The sequence below is a fragment of the Ruditapes philippinarum genome, unplaced genomic scaffold (genome assembly GCF_026571515.1).
Source record: "Ruditapes philippinarum isolate M1 unplaced genomic scaffold, ASM2657151v2 ctg733_1_1_1_1, whole genome shotgun sequence".
NCBI lineage: Eukaryota > Metazoa > Mollusca > Bivalvia > Venerida > Veneridae > Ruditapes > Ruditapes philippinarum.
This window is the reverse complement of record NW_026856433.1, coordinates 122,610-146,152: the sequence shown is the minus strand read 5'-3', so window position 1 is coordinate 146,152 and position 23,543 is coordinate 122,610. Positions and strand designations below refer to the sequence as shown.

General features: G+C 33.0%; 1 protein-coding gene across 1 annotated transcript in view; it reads right to left on the bottom strand.

Moving 5' to 3' along the window:
* LOC132746513 (cleavage and polyadenylation specificity factor subunit 2-like) overlaps window positions 1-23,543 on the bottom strand; it is a gene marked incomplete at its 3' end in the record, with an annotated part of 56,090 nt that overhangs the window by 894 nt on the left and 31,653 nt on the right. Inside the window, 3 exon segments of the mRNA XM_060735696.1 lie at window positions 15,424-15,512; window positions 17,099-17,220; window positions 20,157-20,286. Of these exon segments, the coding sequence (XP_060591679.1) occupies window positions 15,424-15,512; window positions 17,099-17,220; window positions 20,157-20,286 (341 nt within the window).

Here is a 23,543-nt window from a genome sequence, read left to right as displayed (position 1 = left end):
TTTCTACCAAATTCCATAAACAATGTCCTTAAAAAACATTAAAAAAAACATAACAACATCAACAAAAGCACAAAGATATGCCTACAGAGTTGAGAAATAATCTGTGTCAATTGCTCAAGATGGGAAACTATTCAATCTTCTGTAAATTACTGTTTTGTGTGTTTTGAAGATATAAAACTTTATATATGCTTTAAAAAACATATTTATGTGTCTGGAAAAACATTGCATACTAAACACCAACTTCAGTTTCATGCATAAATCCATATTAAGTGACTTTGAGTAAACAAGGAGCATTCAGTTTATTATATATATTTGCAGATCTTGCTTGCCAAAATACACAAACTCAGGATATATCTTCCAACATTGAGGTAATTTATACATGAACAGCTTAACATAATGTACATCATGGCCCTGTCTGCCTTTTGAGAACAATCAGGAGAGAACTGGATTTGTAATCAAGGATTACTGGTTTGATCCTTGAGCATTAGGTTATGTATGTATATATATATAAGGATCTTACACTGGATGCCAGCACAGACCAGAATATCCACCTCGAGTGTAACTGTTTACCACCGAAACGATGCTCTGTCGAGTTTCTGCTAAACAGTTACCCAAGAGCTAGATATGTCTGTGACTACAGCAAGTGTTTGATTCTTTTTCTTGCACATGAATGTGTATATAATAATTATCTTAAATTTATTCTATATATTTTTTCCGTACTGCCAGGTACGGACCCAAGACATATCACCCTTCATGCCCTTAAAGAGTTTATATTGAAGCACAAAGTGGTCCATGCAATTTCCACGGAGTATTAGCAAAATATATGAATATTGATCTAAAAGATGGTTACTGCGCGGCGGCCAATAAGAACCTTAATGTTTTGAGCAAGGTGAAATTTCTCTGTGAAAATATATCGGAAACTAAGTCTTATATTCATTTGTCTCTATCAGCTGATTTAGAAATCATAATTATGGATTAGTAGTTAGTGACTTGCAGTGAAATTGGTAATTGTAACTGATTACTTCTCCAGGAAAACTGGTGAGACAGACTGACCTTTTTGATATACTGCATGGTGATCAAAAAATGTGTCCATTGGCATAAAAAAATACCCAAACAAATAGACAAACAAACTTAAACACACAATATTTTTCACAGTACTTCTCAGTATTTGATATTTATTTCAAAACCATTGTATTTTGCTACTTCATGTTATAAATGGAGTTGAAGATGTTTGTTTTTTTATGACTAAGAAAGCTGGAAAAAATATTAAATTTTCAATGACTCATCATAAATGAATCACCTTAAAGATGACAAACATATTTTGTCTCATTTTTATTTACCATTACTATACCATTATCTTCACCAAAAGAAATGTATCAATCTTTTCATCCTTAGTCATTTGAAATTTGCAAATTGAATTCTCAACAATAGATTCATCCTTTAAAAGGAATCAGTATTACAAATTGCCCTTTAACATTACAACTTCGTAAACAATGCGTCATTTGGATCCACTTCAAACTGCGGACAAATATGTACAAAAATAACAGCCCCTTTATATAAGAAATATCCTTTCTCAGTACTCTTGCTCTGTACATAAAATGTGTGCTGTGTACTTCAAGTGTACCCTATCAACTACCTTATATACGTATGCAGTTATACATTTGTAGTACACTCTTCAAAATGCAAATGAGCTGTGCCTTGTACAATCTGCTGCAAACAACTAGTACACAGCATGTACACAGGAGGAACAAAAATGTTACAAATACACCAGAGAAATAAGACACAGAATGTACACAACAATGCATTTTACAAATGAAACTGTGGAGAAAAAACATGTTTAAGTGTGTGTGAATTCTAAGGCTTAATGAGAGTCAATCCTCCCTTTCAGGCAATAAGAGTACAGACCCCGAACATGTCACCATTCATGTCCTTATTAAAGGATATTTTATAATCTGCCAAAAGGAGTTTGAACAGGTCTGCTGTGTATACATAGCATACAGTTTGAACTCAAGAGAACTACCATTTGAGCTGCCCCAAAAACTCCACAATTATGTAAGAGACTTATTGTTCCAACTTGGTTTTATAATATAGTCCCTATCCTAGCTATGCTGGTAAATAATAATTGTTTTTAACTTTTAATTGGTGCAATTTGAACTGAAACTGATATACCAGCTTAGGTTTAAGTAAAACTTAAGCTAACAAAAAACTTCTCACTTAGTAACTTTAGCAAAAACCAAAGTGAAGTTAAAGAAAACTTACTTTGTCTTTTTAAATAGTTTTAATAAAAAAAGATGCATAATTTTATAAAAAATAAAATAAAAATCTACATTTTCTTAAATCTATAAATATTTATTCATTTTTGATTTATTTGCCTTGCTTTTCATCTAAATCATGCTCATGAATCTTTAATAGCGAAGCTGGCTAGACAGAAAGGACAGCAGGCTGCCATTCAGAAATGACAAAAAATATATCAATAAATTAAGACAAACGAGTATTATAAAGCTGCCATCATTTGCTGCAGATTAATTCAACCTTTTCTTTCTTCAAGATGATTATCTTTTCAACCTACACACTATTAAAGAATTAGCTTCTCACATCATGAGATCTCAAACTTTGTCGTCAAAATCAGACAAAATATCCTCAATATTATTAACAAACTTTTCATATTTTGACAAAAAAAACAATATCAATTGACTTAATTTGTACAATTTAATTGCTCTTCTTAGACCATTTTGTTAATCTAAGGTATTAGACCCCAAATTTGAATTTTTAGTAATTTCAAGTTATTACAAAGGACAATTAAGAAGGAAAATTTAAACTCTCGGTGAGAATTCTCTAAAATTTTGCATAGCATAATCTTAACCAAATCAAATTGATGAAAACAAATTTTGGGTCATCATCCTACTTATTAATTATCTGCCCCTGAATGTAAGGGTATTTTTGATTGTTTAGGTCATTTTCAAGGGTAGATAACTCATTACTGTGGCAAGCAAGTCATCTCATTTGAGTAAATTTGGGATTTAGCTGATATTACAGTGTTAGAGCAATGCATTTAGATTCTTGCAGAAATCATGATCACAAAGCAGAAAAACATCTCTTTTTATATATATGTATATATATCTCTCTTTTTATATATATGTAGGGAAACTCATGTTATCTGGTTTCAGAAAAATGCTAATATTTGCTGGCATCTTCAGAATGGGAGTGAAAAAATCAGCACTGACAATTTTATACTGTATATGTAACATGATCAGTCTGAAGAATGAACATTTAGTTGCCGAAAATTCATCTAGTTTCAATAATACAGTACAATGAATTTACAAGAAAGTTGTCAAAATCAGAAGTATTTTTATAAATTTACGCAGTTCATTTTATTCAAAATTCATACATATTGGCAACACTCTCATAGTTTAAGTTTAATGAGTTTAGTCAAAACCTCATATAAAGTGTTTTTCCTTAATCAAACTTTCTATTAAATTAGAAAGCAAGAACGAATCACTTCATAATTAAAAACATACTTTCTAATTTTTGCAAGTTTCAATTTCACTGTCAATAATTCATTAATATTTAATCCAGCATCCCGAAATGTGTCTACGACATACAAAAACCAGTTCATTATGTACACAATGCACGAGTCTCCAGGGACCTAATGCCATCATTTATACAATGTGCAACATTAAAAATTGATGACATTTGTAAAAAAAACCTGTATTTTCTAGATAAAAACATAAGTGTATCAAGTTTGAAACCAATTTATAAAAGCTGATACAGTAATAATGATTATCTTTGCCTCAATTTATTGAGTACCTTTGCCGGAGAGCATTTAATTATTTATCAAATTTAATACCCAATTACCTTAGTGATAAATGAGAAACAAAAAAAAATTCAATGTGAACAACCATTTTTGTTTTTAATTATTTTGAAAGTGTGTCACAATGGATATCTTTCTATTAGTATTATTCCATTTTAGGTTTATTGTCCTGAGGCTAAATTATTGTCTTAGCAAGTTGAGACCCTGAAGACCCCCATCCCACAAAATTGCCTGCCTGAAATAAAATGGCTCATCCTCCTAGCGGTGAGTGAAGAAGGATGAGGGGCATTAATGGAGTAAAGCTGGAGGCCAATAACGCTGAAATATTTGTCACCATTGATTGACTTAAATAACAATAAATTAATGTGACTTAATATCTAATAATGACTTTTTCTCTAATCCCTTTGCAAAAAACCCTACAATATAAATCATGAAATTCAAATGTGGCAGCCAAAAATAAAATTGGAAACATTGTACAAGTCTTAGTAAACAAGCATTTGATAGTATTGCAGGCAATACAGTAGTCCCCTACCGGTCCCTCAAAAAGTTCTTTAATTGTCATACACTCCTGTGTATTGCCATTTATAATGAATTTAAGGATGAAGTCTGTATTTGAAAATATCAACCACAAAACATAATAAAATAAGTTTGTCTATATCACAGTAATGTGTTAAGTTTCCATGCTTAGTAAGGAAATTATGTTTATACAACCTTGTCATATTATTACGATGTGGGATTTTAAAGTAAATCCTATAAGGAATGAAGAAGTTGGAGTGAAAATACCAGTTTCTCGAAAAAAATCTAAGTTCAAGGGGGACATAATTCTGGAAATAGTCTTGCTAGAGTATTTAACCTTCTCAAAAATGTCGAGTGATAATAAGAAACATATATATGAAGTTTGAAGTAGATACATTAGGAAATAAAGAAGTTATTTAAAAAAGACAACATTTTTTCCCCTAAAAAAATCTAAGTTCAAGGGAGGTAATTCTGATAATTTTTGTGCTAGAGTTGTAAACCTTGTCACATATGATGTGGTTGATGACCAGAAACTTATATTTAAAGTTTGAAGTAAACACCTTAAGAAATAAAGATTTTTTAGTGAAAAAGCTTCAAAATTTAAATCAGAAATCTTGAAATCCAGTCTATTTTTTGCCATAACAACAAGAATTGTGCATAATCTCCAGACTGCCATCAACCCATATTTAAAGTTTCATAAAAATATTTTCAGTACTTTTTGAGTTATCCCTGGACAAAGTTTATGTGTTAAATTGGCCATATTTTTAGAATATTAGTTGTCATAGCAACCAAAATTTTCTACATAGGAAGAAAAGAAAAAGACGTGCATAATTTGCATACTGCCATCTATCCACATGTCAAATTTCATTAAAATATTTTTAGTACTTTTTGAGTTATCACTGGATCCAGTTTATGTGTTAAATTTGCCATATTTTCAGACAATTAGTTGCCATAGCAACCAGAATTTTCAACATAGGAAGAAAAAAAAAGACGTGCATAATCTCCATTCTGCCATCTATCCATATATCAAGTTTCATAAAAATATTTTCAGCACTTTTTGCGTTATCGCGGGATCCAGTTTTGTGGACAGACTGACGGACTGACAGACGGACGGAGGGTAAACCTAAAGTCCCCTCCGGTTAAACCGGTAGGGGACTAAAAGAAAAGAAAAAGATGTGCATAATTGCCAGACTGCCATCTACCCATATTTCAAGTTTCATAAAAATGTTTTCAGTACTTTTTGAGTTATCACTGGATCCAGTTTATGTGTTAAATTTGCCATATTTTCAGACTATTTGTTGCCATAGCAACCAGAATTTTCAACATAGGAAGAAAAAAAAAGACGTGCATAATCTCCATTCTGCCATCTCTATATATCAAGTTTCATAAAAATATTTTCAGCACTTTTTGCGTTATCGCGGGATCCAGTTTTGTGGACAGACTGACGGACTGACAGACGGACGGACAGACGGACGGAGGGTAAACCTAAAGTCCCCTCCGGTTAAACCGGTAGGGGACTAATAAAGTACTCACTTTTTACAGATAATAATCATAAGCTAGTGTTTTATGGAGAAAAAAAATCAATCAAAATAAATCAAATTGGTAGAATTTATTTAAAACAATATAAATTTTACAAAAGTAAAAGTTCTTTCCGAAAAAAAAATTAACATGCAACTTTAAACTTGGAAGTGCATAAATCATGTAGTTAAGTGTGTCACCTTAAGACAAAAATTGAAACATTATTCAGAATGATTCTGAAATTCTGTATGCATTCATAATAAAAACCATTGGCAGAAAAATGCAGCAATTTCAATATTATGACAGGGCATTAGACATTCTGTAGATGGTTGATAAGGCAGTTCATCATAAAAGTTATTATGTACACATTATGCCAAGTCTGTATCACTTAGAGGCATGAATAATTCAAACTCTTTCATACAATGATAGAAATCAGTTGTCAATTATTGGCAAGAAAAGAAGTGATTTTAATAATATTTTCTGTATAACGCAAATTACAAAAATTACAAGAATTCAACAACAACTACAAAACCCCTGTTGATATTATTTACGGGAAGTTTAGCTTTGTATGATTTGTTTGGATTTTAAGCAAATTTTTACAACCATTCCAGTGTAATAGACAGGCTAATCTCCTTCTGCAGTGCTCACTAATGCACTTAAATTCCTAAGCTTACAACAACAGACTCAATCAAACCCATTCTGCAAATTTGCTCCTGACAAATTGCCCTTTTTCCAGATTTCAGTCCAAACAAAACCTTTTAAACAAGCTGCAGATGGCCATCATTCATAAAAGCCCATTCACTTTTGACTTATCAGTGTTAATTAATGGTTCCACTTTTATTGGTTCCGCCCATTGTTTTCTCGTCAGGGCATATGCATTCTTTTACTTGGTGACCATGCAATGCCTTTATGGAATGGCACTAACATTAATCTCATTGAGGTTTTCATGATAACTGCCTCATGAATACATCTGTGGATGTTTATAAATTCAAAATTTTACCATTTTCATCTTAAAATGTTGAATTAAGCCAGTAGTAAGGAGAAATAGACAGAAGTTAGCAATTGCTACTGCTGTCCATGAACAAGCTCATTCAAAACTGAGCCTGCAAAATTTTCAATTTTGCCATTTTGGGCTTTCTTTAGTGATTCAGTTTCCTCTTTTTTAAAAGAAATCTCCTCATTCTCAGCCTTTATTAAATAAGATAACATCTGCATCTAACAAATCTTATCTGCCAACACAAAAACAAGATGTTCGTATTCATACATTTTAGATAAAATTTGGAGAAAAACAACCCCAGTTGTTTCCCCCTATTAGAGACTTATTGAAAATAATCTTTGATAAATGTATTTGTCCTTCATTTCACAGTGTTTTTGAACATTTTCTGATTCTGTTAGATGATTTATGATTCCACAAATTTAATTTGGCATGGAAATAAACAAGTTTAAGACTGAATTCATTCTGCAGGCATGCATTCATTATTCTAACACACTTCAGGAGAGTCCTGAAAGCAATCTAGATACACTGTATTAAACTGCATTACATTTATAAAAATTTTTTATACAAACCAAAAGATGGAATGTTATAAAATAACAAGAAGGGTGCATAAATCAGAATTTCCCCCAACCCGATTACTGTTAATAAAGTTAAAATGCAATGTCTGAGGGGTTGCACAATTTTTAAGTTGGTTTTAACTTGAAGCAATCCATTCAAAGTTTAAAAGATGTTAACATCAAATACAAATTCTGTTATACCAGCAGTAAACAGCCTGGTCCGACTGTGAAGTTTATCACTTTCAGTTTGTTTGATTGTTTAATCTTTTATTCAGATATTACTCAAGGATTTAAGCAGTGGCGCCTGGACTACTAATCCAATGCTTCAAACATCACTCAGTTCCATCAGGGTACTGTGTGAGGGCTAATACCATACTCAATAAAGTGTGCTTCTCTGTACCAATTTGATCGCAAAACTGCAGTAACTTACATGAAATAGGGGACTTGCAATAGTTTTGCAATCAACCCTTGATACAGTGTGCTTCTTTAACTTCTCTTAACTTCTCTAAACAGTTGGCTTCTTAACTTTAACAATTTAATGCTAAATTAAAACAACAAAGGACAGAAATCCATGCAATGAAAAATAACCTGTAAAAGTAGACTCTTGAAGCAAAATCAGTATCTAGAAATTGTCATGTTGAATATCTTTTACTTTCTCTCAATGTATGTACTCTTCCAAATGACATGCATCTGCATAATCAATATTTATTTTTCTCTCATTTCCTTTTCTTAATCATGTCCTGGATATTAAATAGCAGATTATCTTAATGGTTTATATAAAAGGTTGCTTGTAAGAGACAAAGAAAATGTATCAATGTAAATTAAGAAAGGAAGAGATATTTACAAGTGTGGAAGAACTAACCAAACAATTTAGTTCATTAAGTACATTATTTTCTTACATTACAGTTTATTAAATCGTTTCTTAAATTTTTACTTAATTTTTTCTTAAAGTCTCTTCTTAACATTACATTTCATTAAGTACTTTCTTACATTACATTTCATTAAGTACTTTCTTACATTACATTTCATTAAGTACTTTCTTAACATTACATTTCATTAAGTACTTTCTTACATTACATTTCATTAAGTCTTTTCTTACCTTACATTTCAATAAGTCTTTTCTTACATTACATTTCATTAAGTCTTAAAATTTCCTTACAATACAGTTCATTAGTCTTTTCTAACAATATATTTCATTAACTTTTTTGTATCAATACAGTTTATTAATTTGTTTCAGTATTTCCTAACATTACAGTTCATTTAGTGAAAATTCATTTGAATAAGTATTAAAAGATTGCTTGGTTAATTATAAGACAATGAATTTGTAATACATAGTGACATCACATTTAAGCTACCAATTTGCATTAAACTTTAAGCCTCGGTCTCACTTACTCCCGGCAGAGCCCAGGACCATCCCGGTAAGTTACCGGGATGATCCGGGACGATCCGGGATGAAATTATTGTTGCGGTCACACTTACCCCGGCAGCACTACGGTAGTTCCCTACCAACCACCCAGGATGCGCTCCGGATCATCCAGGCAGAGCCCAGGTGAAGCTACGGTTCATGCCGGTGCTTCCCCGGTCGTTCCCGGATGACGCCGGAAGAGCCCCGGTTGACCCAGGCAGAGCCCTGTTCGATCCAGGCAAAGCCCCGGCAGAGCCCAGGACGATCCAAGCAGAGCCCCGGTAGAACCCCGGTGGATTGAAAACCCCCGAAAATGATAACTTTGATACATAATTTTTATTTAATTTAATATCTATTGTTCCAGAATAGTAATTCATGATGATTTTCTGAAAAATCCTTATGCCATACTGGATAGAAGGAAAATTGGAAAGTTTTTAATACAAACAAGTTCAATCATCACAAATTGTCCTTATTTTTTTTTAAATGATCCGGGCTTTGCCGGGGCTCTACCAGGGCTCTACCAGGATCAACCGTAGCTTTATCCTCCGGGGCTCTGCCTGTAGTTACCGGGGCTCTACCGTAGCTCTACTGGCTATATCATACCCCGCATCATCCCCGGTTTGTGCCGGCAGAGCTACGGTGCTTTCCCGGTGTCACCCCGGTCGTTCCCTGCAGAGCTAAGGATGATGCCGGCAAAGCTATACCTTCCCGGATCATCCCGGACCACCCGGTGATATTAAATATTTTATTTAGTCCGGGGTCGAATGCCGGATGTTCCCGGATCATCCCGGATCATCCAGGACGTTGCCGGCAGAGTTACGGATGTACCCCGGTTGTTCCCGGTCGTACACCGGTCGTTCCCGGATCACCCCTGACGTCTTCCGGGGCTCTGCCGGGGCTCTGCCGGGATGTAAGTGAGACTGTAGCTTTAGTTTACAAAGGTCTTTGTCTAAAGATAAAGAGTTATGCCCGAAAGTGGTCTTATCACATTGTAAGAATGATGAAATTTTAACATTTTCATATGAGTTAACAAAATTTTTTTTAAATAAATTCAAACTTAATGAAATTATATTGTTTAAGAAATGTTATATTACTTGCAGCCAAAAGTCCTTTTGCATATTTGATGTAAATTATGACAGAATTTACCAACTTTATTACTATATAAATCTTACTTTTTTATTTAGAGTAATGGCTAATTTACTCTGTTTATAAGACATGCTAATGGTAATTCATGTGCAATAAAGCATGCATCTTGAGCTAAAATAAGTCAATTCATTTGCAGTGTTGACAACATTTTACTAAATAAAGATCTTTTAATTTTCACAAAATTCACAAATTACTAGTAATTTAACATTGGTAGTTATCATTTAAACCTTATTTTGGTAGTTATCATTTAAACCTTATTTTGGTAGTTATCATTTAAACCTTATTTTAAACTTTATTTTGGTAGTTATCATTTAAACCTTATTTTGGTAGTTATCATTTAAACCTTATTTTGGTAGTAATTATTTCAACTTTATTTCAATTTGGACAAAACTATTCATCATTTTTAAGGAAAATTTCAAAATATGTACTGATTAAACAGCTAACAGTGCTGTACATGATGAGATGGCAAGAATGTTCCTGCTGAACTTGGTCACATTCATGTATCCATACAGCATGCTTAATGATTGACAAAATTTACCATTTATTGCAATTTTGAGCCTTGCATAAAAAGAGTTTAAAAGTTGGGTTTTTTTACAAATCCTTTCAGTTAAGAATGTTTATGGTCAAGTGTCTTAGTACTTTTTATGTTTCATAAAAAGTTGTTTACATGAATATAGTTAGAACATAACTGTTTCACAGAACACATAAAAAACAACCCGACATTATTCCTTAAGCTTGAACCTTTAAAAGTGATTAGCCTTTGCTACCAGGTTAGAGCCAGGCCAGTCTGCACATTAATACAATGTAATCAGGCTCTATTACAGCTTGCTGATTAATTTCCAGTTTTCATCTTGATATACCAAACTATTGATAATAGATAGTTCCAGAAATGAAAGCTAGACAACCCATCAAACAAATTGAGCAAGTTAACAATTTAACCAATATCTATCTCTCGCATTCCTAGCCTGATCATGTCCCGAGTGTTAAATAGCAGATCAGCTAGACTTGTCTGGCCTCGAGTTGCCAGTCAAAAATGAAGAAATAAAACTCTGTAAATTAAGATTAAAGAGTAACAGACAAGTGAAGATGTGTCAATATATACAGAAACTTTTTATTGTGTTGTTACAGCTGATGGCATCATGGTCAATATCAAAAAGAGGATATTAGAAATAGTCGCAGACTACTGAGACACTTTTTGTGCTAAAATATGTGCATTACATCTAACAGATAAGAGTTTGCTATTTAAAATATTTATCAGATTACATGCTATTCAACTTATATCGCATATTTGTATTACTTGGCATGCTTTTATGTATACAATAAAGATTTCAAGACATAAGTATATCATTTTATGTACATTACAGATATCAAGTCAGGAGTATGTCATTTTATGTACATTACAGATTTCAAGAGTGTTGGTACATCTTTAAGGTCCTGAATGAGGTATCCAAACATGGTCTTTTTACCAAACAATAGTAGATTTCAATTTCTATTTAAAAAAAACAACAACAATAATGTAGCTTGAAAATCAGCATAAATCAATCATTTATTTTTACATTTTGTATGGTTTATTTATTTTTGTTGATGTTTAACCTGTTTTTCAAAACTCTTTCCAAGTACAGTGGCCTATGCATGACCAAGACTATTCTAACTACCTTATTGTAGTTTAATAAAAAAATGTTTTGAGGCAGTTTGTGTTAACAAAATGTTGAGGTAATTTTACACACATCAAAAGGTTTACCAAAAATACCATAAAACAAGATTGCATTTGAGAAAAATGCTATGCCACCTCATTAATACAACACTAAATAGTAGTGTAGGAACAGATTTTTTTTGTTTCTATACAATTGAAGATTGTCATAATGCATATCTAATTCTTATTATCAGATTAGTGGTTAAATCTATAGTTAACTCAATAAAAGATCAGAGTAGGAATATATCAATGCACTTGAGTCTAGTGAATTTGGTGGTGAAGGTCGTATTTCACACAGCCTAAAATTTCATGACTGCATCAAAGGACAACATGTAATACACTTTGTCATAATCTAGGTCAGCTGATATTAAAGTTCACTTTTAATTTTGACACTAGAGGCAAAATTTGAACAACTTTGGTAGAGTACCTATAGATGATATCATTTAACAAATATTAGAGCTCTAAGCCTTGTACCTTCAGACAATAAGATTTTTTTTATTTTTTACTATATGTATATATTGAAAATCAATGACCCCAGGGCTATTATTTGAACATTCTTGCTAGAGGTTCACTTCACAATGTTTCATGCAAAGTATCTAACCTCTAGCATTTGTCAATTGCTAGAAGAAATTTCTTTAAAGTTTTTACTATAAGTTTTTACTATGTAAATATGAGGAAAATCAATGACCCCTGGGGCCGGGCCGATTTTGACCCCAGGGCTATAATTTGAACAATCTGGGTAGAGGTCTATCAGACAATGCCTTATGCAAAATATCTAAGCTCTAGGCCTTTTGGGTCTTTACAAGAAGGTATTTTAAATTTTTACTATATGTACATATAGTGAAAATCCATGACCCCCGGGGCAGGGCTGATTTTGACCCCAGGGCTATAATTTGAACAATATTGGTAGAGGTCTACCAGACAATGCCTTATGTAAAATATCTAAGCTCTAGGCCTTTTGGGTCTTTACAAGAAGGTATTTTAAATTTTTACTATATGTACATATAGTGAAAATCCATGACCCCCGGGGCAGGGCTGATTTTGACCCCAGGCTATAATTTGAACAATATTGGTAGAGGTCTACCAGACAATGCCTTATGCAAAATATCTAAGCTCTAGGCCTATGAGTCTTTACAAAAAGGTATTTTAAGTTTTTACTATATGTACATATAGTGAAAATCAATGACTCCCAGGGCGGGCCGATTTTTGACCCCAGGGCTATATATTTGAACAATCTTGGTAGAGGTCTACCAGACAATGCCTTATGCAAAATATCTAAGCTCTAGGCCTTTTGGGTCTTTACAAGAAGATTTTTTAAATTTATTCTTATAATTCCTTTTGGTTGCCATGGCAACCAGATTTCTGCATGGAATTAAATTCTTTGAACAACTTTGGAAGCCCTTCACCCAAGGATCAATCCTGCCAAGTTTGGTTGAAATTGGACAAGTGGTTTTTCACAAGAAGATTTTTTTAAGTTCACTATATAATCTATATAACACACACACACACAAACAAACAAACAAACACACACACACACAGGTGAATCGCTATATGCCACCGCATCGCAGATGCTGCGGTGGCATAAAAATCAAATAAATAGAAGCGAGGGCACGACGGAGTGGTTAACACATCAAACTAGTAATCTAAGGATCGCTGGGCACAAAAGTTCAAACCCTGTCAAAGGCAAGCAATTGTTTCCTTAAGTAAGAAACTGTTAATTTATATTTTGGCACATTATTTTCAGAAAGACTGTCTATTACTTTCAGAAGGAAGATCAAGTATTGTATCAACTGTCCAATATAATTGACATGCCAATTACTTTTTAGATTAATGCCATTGATAAATGAATAAACAGATTATTTCATAAATATTTAATCAGGCATCTTACTTTTTGTAAACCTTTTGCGAACATAATCTTCACAGATATTGTACAGAAATACACTCCAGAGTCAATTACCTCATACCAAGTTTATAATAAGAATGTGTCCTATTTATTACAATGTATCTAAATATAAAAAATCTCAAGGAAAACTTACTGTAACTACACATTTACATATAAAATATAAAATGGTTTTTAGTGGACAGTGAAATTTGGTTTTGATATTTTCACAGTGAAATTATAAGATATAATTTTCTCAGTAGTCGGACAATATCTGATTGAGGAGGAAAAGAATATTCTTAAATTAGTGGAATTTTTTTCAAAGCAGGTAAATAGGAAAATGCAAGATCGATTCCTTAATCAAAATGTTAAATATTCAAACAATATTTATCAGTAATTATATCGATTAACCCGTTATATATATAAGATAATTATTGAGATTTCTGCATCACAAAATGTTGAAAATATATCACTTAAGAATTTTATACCACAAAAGCTTGCCAGACATTTTCTAGAAGCTATCATTATCAAAACCAAAAGTGTTTATTTAAGATACATAAATTGGTACTTTTCATTTAACATTTAATTTTCAAACTGACTTTCTATTATTTTCCAAACACTGGGATGTATAGTAAGAGTTTTCATCAAAAGGATGAAAACAAACCTTTCAACTGTTTAATAAATAAAAGATAAAATGGGAACCATTCTGAAAACAAATGACTGGTTCCAATAACAACTTGTCAGAGAAAGTAAGGAAAAAAGCTGTTGGGTTTTACGTGGCACTAACACAGTATAGGACTTATGAGAGTTATTCACCTAACAAGCTGATATCTCAATGTTTTAAGAAACATCCTGGTAAAAAAATTATAAATTGCAAATTTAGCATTTAAAATAACAAATAGCATGAACTAGAAAGATGTCAATATTGCCAAATGTATTCTACTCTACGGTGATCTATACCCCAGTGAAGTTTCAAATTAATATCACAAAAGTTGATTCATCATACTTAAGCATAGGAGAATTTCATAAGACATGTTGTCTTTCATTCTAATCCTGTTTTTTGAGAATATTTGAATTGCATCTGTATATTGTGAATTATAACATGTATATATATTCTGAGAAATAAAATATGTTTAAACTAAGCATTGCACTCCTTTTGCAATGAAATCTGTCCACTTTGAGTTTCAAGTTGGTATCTTAAATACTACTTAAGCTATGAACCTGAGAAAAATTATGCAAAAATATCACCATTTAGAGCAATAACTATAAAAACAATCAAGTCTTGAGATACCATTTTTGTTGAGTTACCTTTCTAGTAGATACCACTCCTGCTCAATGAGATAATTCAACTTACAAAATTTCAAGCTGATATCCCAAATACTAAATGACCTATCTTGACAAATGCTTAGCATAGAAAATGATAAAGGGAAATAAGTAAAATACTATGAAGAGTATAGTTATCATTCTTGTGTGCACTGCACTTGTCTTGAATATCAACTTCATGAATTTCAAATTGATATCTCAAATACTTTTTCAGGATATGCACCAGACAAAAATAATAGACAGAAGGAAGGATGAAGACTATTAACATATCCTCCATCACCTTTTTGGTGTAGGATAATATTTAGACAAGAGGGCCATGATGGCCCTGAGTCGCTCACCAGAAACAACTGCTTTTCAGTGTTGGAAATTATTTTTCAAAAGAACTGGCTGAAAGGCAAGTCCAGGTCTTTCGGCAAGTACAGCTCAACTTTAACTTGCCCCTCTAGTAATATAATTTCACAACACTGATTGTTTTAGCTTTTTTTCTTCATAATAAACATAATAAATAATAAACTAATAGCTCACCCTGAGCATTTGGCTCTGGTGAGCTAATAATATTAAGGTGAAATATGAAATCATACCAGAAGTTGTGCAAGTTCTAGCATTCTGCCAGCTGTATCCACAGCTATCATAACATTTCCATCACGTCTCATTGTTTGTAAAATGGTTGCTGAAAATAGAAAATATTGAAGTTATAACAACAAAACAGCCATTACTTCAATCTTAAACACAAGGCTTTACTGGTCCCTAAAACTTCACTTTACAGTGAGTATGTAAAATACAGTGTTTTCTTGAAATTTTACCCTCTATGGAAGATATAAAACAAAAATCTTAAAAAAGATATATACAGGAGTACAACAATTTCATATGAGGTCTTACAGAGCACTGCAAGAATAATTATTACCAAGAACAATATTTCAAGTTACAAAGAAATTCTCTTTGCTCAAACTCAGATTTCTGTTATTTGATTGGTCAGAATTGCCACAGAATGTACACTGACCCAGACATTTAGAAATGATAACTGTTGTTGGAAACTGACAAATGCCCCCTTTGCACGGCCAAGTAGGGTACGAGGATGGACAGATGGATGGACAGATGGATGAACAGAAGGAAAGAAGTTACAATAAAAGACAAACTCAGACAAAAGTTTTATAACCTCAAGGCTATGAATAAAGCCAACAGCCATTCAGAAGCATCCTATGTAGTAAACTACATGTTTATGAAACAAGGACTACAGATTTAAAGAAAACAAGTTTTGTTTTTAATATTTGTATAATCACCTTTAGATGATTAGCAAGGTTATATCAAAAAGTCTTAGACAGATAGATATAAAGGTGAGATTACCCACTGACAGGTGCTGGCAAAACAAAATACCACATAGACATATGATATTAAAACAACATACAATGCCAAATATTTATTGGTACATCATTGACCTTGAAGTCACTCAACTACATGAAGGTTACATTTGCAATCCAGAGGTTACTTAAACATGATTTGGCTATTTTGTCTTGTTTTATGTGTAAAATATAATACATTTTTACATTATAACATTTGACAAGGATTCAGAGTAAATGAGGGTGAGTGATTATTGAAAATCATGCAAAAAATTTTGGTGACCTCTTTATGTTTTTAAAAATTCTAAACCTGCCTAAACATTAAAATAAATATCTGTAGAGGAAGGAAAAGCATGTTGACTTTATTAGATACTACATGACAAAGGAAGGGAAAGCCAAGAAAAGTAATAAAAAGAAATTGCCTGATGTTCAAAATCAAGAAAAACTTTTGTGTTTTGTTTTTTTATTTTATCCTACATTTACATATCTACCTTTTGGTTTTGGATGGGACAGTTTGAAAAAACTATGGCAATAGAATTTAAAAAGATTTTTTTAGACATAAAGAATCTGAATATTAAATTAACATTTTAAGCATTTGTAATGAAGAATATGTGTGTGCTATCGCTGAATGCACACCTACCTCTATAACTATAAGTACAAACTATTATAACTGTGTCAGGAAATAGATCCTTTTGCTTAGTGGTCTAGAGCATTGTTATTTTGGTTATGTGGGATGTTGCAAGTTTGATATCCTACCACACTGAGAATTTTTCTAATGGAACTTTATCTTTCTGTTACGAATTAAAAATGTTCCTAAGACTCAACTTTTCTACAAACATGTTTAACTGAATAAATTCTATTTTAGAAAAAACAACTACAAAAGCATACTTACAATAAACTGATTTTTAAAAATACTTACTCATCAGCTGCTCATCCCTGACTCTCCTCCGAGACTGGTTATAGTTGGCATTAAATGCATCAGTTATCATTAAATGAGGCCGGGAAAAGTACTTTCCTTCCAAAATACAGCCATTTAAATGTCTGCAAGTAGAACAAAAGACAAAATATTCAACTTCAAATTTGAGTTTATTGATTTAGGCTCTTTGATGAGGAAAGCTTGCAGCTTATTTTAATCACTCCAGAGTCTGCTTTTTAGACCTAACTATTACAAATGTCAAACTAGAGGATGCTTTTGTAAAAAAGCGCATGTCTCCCCCACTGCTGAGAATAACTGTGAATGGAAACAGGAATGGAAATGGAGATAAATAATGTAAATACCCGGTAGTCACTTCAATGAAGGCTGTCTATGGATGGTTTCTATTGTTAAGGTTGTATGAGAAGATGCTTCCTAAACTGTTTGTTTTTAACCAGGTATTCAATTTTGAAAATCCTGGTTATTCAATCAGCGTATGGCAGGCGGGCATCAAACGAAATTGCACTTGATGGTCATATCATATATAGTTTCACAAATGAAATTAAATGAAATTGTGTCTGCTCCATAATTCTTCAAACCTTTAAAGGATTTTGATGATACTTGAAACAAACGTTCATATTGTCAGATTTTTTTACACTATTGAAAGACAACTCAAATTACAATGTATGTAAAATCATGATAACTGTAGTGTGTTGGGATGACTCCACTCGTTTTCACAATGAAGCCTCTCTGGTAGATACTTGAAACAAAAATTCACCACATCCAGAGAACGTGTAGAGTACATGTTTTGTATGGCTGGTTCCAAGGTCAAGGTCTACTTGACACTTGAATGTCATATCATATATAGTTTCACAAACGAAATTAAAGGAAATTGTGTCTGCTCCATAACTCTTCAACCCTTTGAAGGATTTTGATGATACTTGAAACAAACGTTCATATTGTCAGATTTTTTACACTATTGAAAGACAACTCAAATTTCAATGTATGTCAAATCATGATAACTGTAGTGTGTTGGGATGACTCCACTCGTTTTCACAATCAAGCCTCTCTGGTAGATATGGTCAATAAGTGTGTTGTGTGCTGTAGTAGCCTTGTTTATTATTTGTTTAAAGCGATGTCCGGAAATGAGAAATTGACCAACGGTCACTGTGACCTTGACCTTTGACCTACTGACCCCAAAAACAATAGGGATCATCTGCTCTATAAGACCAATCATCCTATGAAGTTTGAGGGCTGTAGGTCAAAAGGAACTCTAGTTATCATCCGGAAACGAGAAATTGACCAAAGGTCACTGTGACCTTGACCTTTGAACTAATGACCCCAAAAACAATAGGGATCATCTGCTCAATAAGACCAATCATCCTATGAAGTTTGAGGTCTGTAGGTCTAAAGGAACTCTAGTTTTCATCCGGAAACGAGAAATTGACCAATGGTCAGTGTGACCTTGACCTTTGACCTACTGACCCCAAAAACAATAGGGATCATCAGCTCTATAAGACCAATCATCCTATGAAGTTTGAGGGCTGTAGGTCAAAAGGAACTCTAGTTATCGTCCGGAAACGAAGAATGGACAGACGGACTGACGGACGGACGGACTGACGGACGGACAGGGCAAAAACAATATGTCTCCCCCCGAGGTGGGGGAGACATAATGAGGAAATATGGGCCTGAAGAAACACACATGTTACATGACAAAATTGACGGATGAAACCAAAGCAACACACATGTTACATGACAAAATTGACAGATGAAACCAAAGCAACACACATGTTACATGACAAAATTGACGGATGAAACCAAAGCAACACACATGTTACATGACAAAATTGACAAATGAAACCAAAGCAACATACATGTTACGTGACAAATTGACGGATGAAACCAAAGCAACACACATGTTACATGACAAAATTGACGGATGAAACCAAAGCAACACACATGCTATGTGACAAGTTGACGGATGAAACCAAAGCAACACACATGTTATATGACAAAATTGAAGGATGAAACCAAAGCAACATGAAACAAAGCAACACACGACAAAACCAACATAATGGGTTTGCGACCAGCATGGATCCAGACCAGCCTGCGCATCTGCTCAGTCTGATCAGGATCCATGTCGTTCGCTTACAAACCCTACAACAAGTACAGAAACTGAAAGCCAACAGTATGGATCCTGATCAGACTGCGCGGATGCGCAGGCTGGTCTGGATCCATGCTGGTCGCAAACCCACTATGTTGGTTTTGTCATGACGCGGCTCAGATGCTATTTGACAAAATTGACATATAAAACTAAAACAACACACATAATATATGACGCTGTTGACACATGAATCTCAAGCAAGTTAAAGTTACGTAGAAATTCACGTTGTCAAAAGCATGAGTCTTAATATCAAGTCACATTGTTATGAAGCATGATAACCAGTCCCTTAGACTATCCTCTTAACATTGTGTCACAAATAAGCCAAGTACTAGTAAAAATTAATTCTGAAAATAGTTTTTACAAATGTACTGTTAATTATGCCCAAGCTTTTTCAGATATCAAACTAGTACCTGTCAGACAGTAAAAATAGAATTTTTCATGCTATCCTTAACATATAATGTTGACTGACATGTCTTTATTTTTCATTCATTCATGTGTATCAATAGCTTTGTGCATGTTTTAAAACATGTAATTGCCATGTAGATGTACATTTTATGTTGAAATAAATCTATCTAAACTTCCAATGAAAACGTCTTAAATGGAAGCAGTATATCTGCCCAAGCATCACAAATAAACAATATAATTGAGCCACGCCATGACGAAACCAACATAGTGCCTTTGTGACCAGAATTGATCCAGACCAGTCTGCGCATCTGTGCAGTGTGATCAGGATCCATACTGTTCCCTTACAAACCCTATAACAAATAGAGAAGCTGATAGCGAATAGCATGGATCCTGATCAGTCTGCGCTAATGCGCAAACTGGTCTGGATCCATGCTAGTCCCAAATGCACTATGTTGGTTTTGTCATGGCTCTGCTAAAATTTTATGTATTTCAAACCTTTCTTTCTTATGATTGTAGTCTACAGCATAAACAATTTCCTCTTCGCCTTCTTTCAGAATTTTCCAAATGGTCCCACCAATCATATGGCCAGCTGGTAAAGGGGTTATCTGTAAACCATGCCCTTTACCTGGAAAATAATGAGTGCAAAGAAAATGTATTAAAATATGAATAAAATTATTATTACCTAACTTCAAGCATGTAAACTTTATCCATTTGTATGCAATATGACCTCTCACCTTCAACTTGTATAAATCAGATTCTAATAGGTTAAAGATTGACAAGCATTAGAATTGTATTAAAAATAAACAGCAACAACAATGGCACCATGCATGTGTAATGCTTCAAAGAAAAGCAAATAATTTGCATAATTTGGATTTTAGAAGCCTATATAAGTCACATGATATTTAAATTTGATCATATCAGAGGGAATTCTTCTTCGGAATAACATGATGCTATAAGAGACAGTATACATTATAATACCTTATTTTTTAAGGCTTGAGTAATCTAAAATCAGTTAACACCACACCAATTTAAAAGACTTCACACATGACTTTGGGGTCATAATTGTATGTCAATGATCAAGACCAATAACTCTGGTTTTGATTATCACTGATTAATTCCCCTTTAAGAAGTATTCAAATACCTGCATGATCAAGGCTCATGTTTAACTATGAAACTAATAAATCGTTTAACTTGTCTTGCAGTTCTTTTTGACCGGGGAACAATTCCATTTAATTGAAAAGTATTACTGTTTTATACAGCCATACATATTTGTTTTATACAGCCATACATATTTGCTTCTTTAGGTAACAATATACATTGATCACATTTGAAGCTTCCTTTTTAAAAGACTATATATAGCTTATCACGTACCTTAGTGCAGTAATGGGTTAAGTCCTTCTAAATTTACTATCAGTTATGCAGTTATTGCACTAAGGTGACATAGCTTCTAACACAGAATTTGGCAATTTCTCTGGCTGTTTGGATTTTCCTTATTATACAAGCATGTTATTAAATCTTTTGCATGGTGCAGAGCTTAAAACAAGAGAAAAGCTCGGTTTTGTAAATTTTTTTTCTTCTCCAGTTTTCACAGAAACCATTTCAAGTTCATGTTTTGCCTATAAAACAAAACCCTATTTCCATTGTAATGGACAAAAACTCACTTTCTGACAAAAAACGAGAATAAAATTTGCTCTAAACATTTTTTTACCATGTCATTTCATTTAAAATTCTAATCAAAATTGTTTTTTATAGTTGGATCCTATTTGTTATGTGTGAAATAGATTGCAAAGTTTGTGTTTAAATTGAATTGTTTAAGAAGATCTGAAGAAACGAGCTTGAAAATTGCAAATTTCCTGGTTTCCGTTGAAATAATAGCATAACTTGCCTGCATGGTAACAGAAGTTTGAAATAGTTGGAAATGATTTGCAAAATAAGATCATAGGATGTGTATGATACAAGAATGTTTTCTTGATTCCACTATCATTTACTTGTTTGAAGATCAAATTTCTTGCTTAGCCCTTACCAAGCTAATAATATCTTAAATGGACTTGCCTATAAACCCCAGCATAGCTCAGAAGGGAATGCATCAAACTTGGTAAACCAGGTGGTTGCTGGTAATATTTTCAGATGCGGACAGTTGATTTTTAGTTTGGTTTACCAGCATAATGTCGCACCAACACTTTAAAGGTCAAAAGGCTACTTTCCAGCTTTACTGGTGGAAAAAAAACTCAGGACTGGTGCCCCTCCATGCATAATATTTCAGGCACGAGAGTAGAACAACTCATGTTTGAAAGCTAACTGGAAAGCTTCCTCACATGAACTAATCCAAAGTTTCAGATACACGGCAGTGAGGGGCAAGTGGTTTGAAGTCAAGACTACTGAAGGCCCCCAGTATGACAAATGATCTCAGACATCGACACTTATCACCAATGATTTATGACAGGATAGTAACAGGATAGGATTCAGTCACTTGCTAGAGAAATTACTAATTACACACAGAATGATGTGCTGACTGATCTTAGTCTACAGTTTTTCCTACGCAGTCCAGACATGTTTTTATATTTTTGCTAAAAGTGTTGAGTGGTTTTGTCAAGATTGAAGGATTGACCTGACCACAGAAGATAATTAACATGGAAAGGGATTGTATCAACCATGATTGTCACAACAAACTTGGCAGTATTATGAGTTACAGGGCCTTCAAAATTCCAGCTGATTTTGGAAAAGGCCTCTGGTTTAAATTGGGAAAAATTTTATGACATTTTGTGGAATTTCAGAAATATTAAAAAATTTATTAAGTATGATACATACACATCATATCATACTGATCCAATTCTTATATATGTCATGTGTATAATCATACAACCTGTTACTTCTTGAGAGAAACAAATCTGAAACAGTTTAGGTTTTCTCGGGAAAATCAATTGGCAGTTGTTAGAAGTATTTTTTTGAAATTGGGAAAAAAATGGGTTTTTTTATTGATAACGAATGGGGCATTATATCTGGCCCTGGTAAAGGAAAGAAAATGCCCAAAGTAACCATAAGTTTGCTTTTTATATTTGTAATAAATGAAGATCATATTGTAACTTTTAAGCTTTACCAGTGACGAAAGACCTCACAAGCACCCCTATGCAATACTTCAGGCACAATCAGGCATGGTGTAACACCTGAGTAGAACCACACCTTCTGTTTGGTTACTGGATAATCTTTTCCACAATTTAAAGTCCTTCATGGATGATTCAAACTCAGGACAATGAATGATGATCTATTTCACTGAACTAATGCATATACAATGTAAACTATGCTCTCAATTTTGCTGATACAAATAAATTTGTTGACAATAATTTTATCATTAAAACTAAGAATTTATAAAACATAATGTTCCTAATGCCAATTATGAAGTTATTTTGGTTCAAGAATTATGTCGCCCATCCTTCTATTCAATTCTCAAAATAAAACAAATGGTTGAAATTAGAGATTTCATCACGTTTTTTACATATAAAATTGCTGTAACACATTACACCGAGTGTACGGTAAAATTGCCATCTTTAATACAGCCACTCCTGTTTTTATTCAACAGAACAACATCATTTTTTCCCCCTTAAAATTCAACTTTAATTATCAACATAATAACCAATATCAAAAGAAACTATAAAACATTAATTTTGTAATTTTCTAAAACAAGAAAACGAAAAATCTTAAAATTATGTGTTTTTTATTACTATCTGGCATGCCAGATTTTAATTGTTTAATAAATTGGAAACGGAAAATCACTCCTATAAAAAGAAATTAAAAAGAAAAACTTGGGAGAAAAAAAGCTATAAAAAGCGATGTCAAAATGTCTCTTTGATAATGAGATGTTTTAAAGATTCATGGTATTTGATA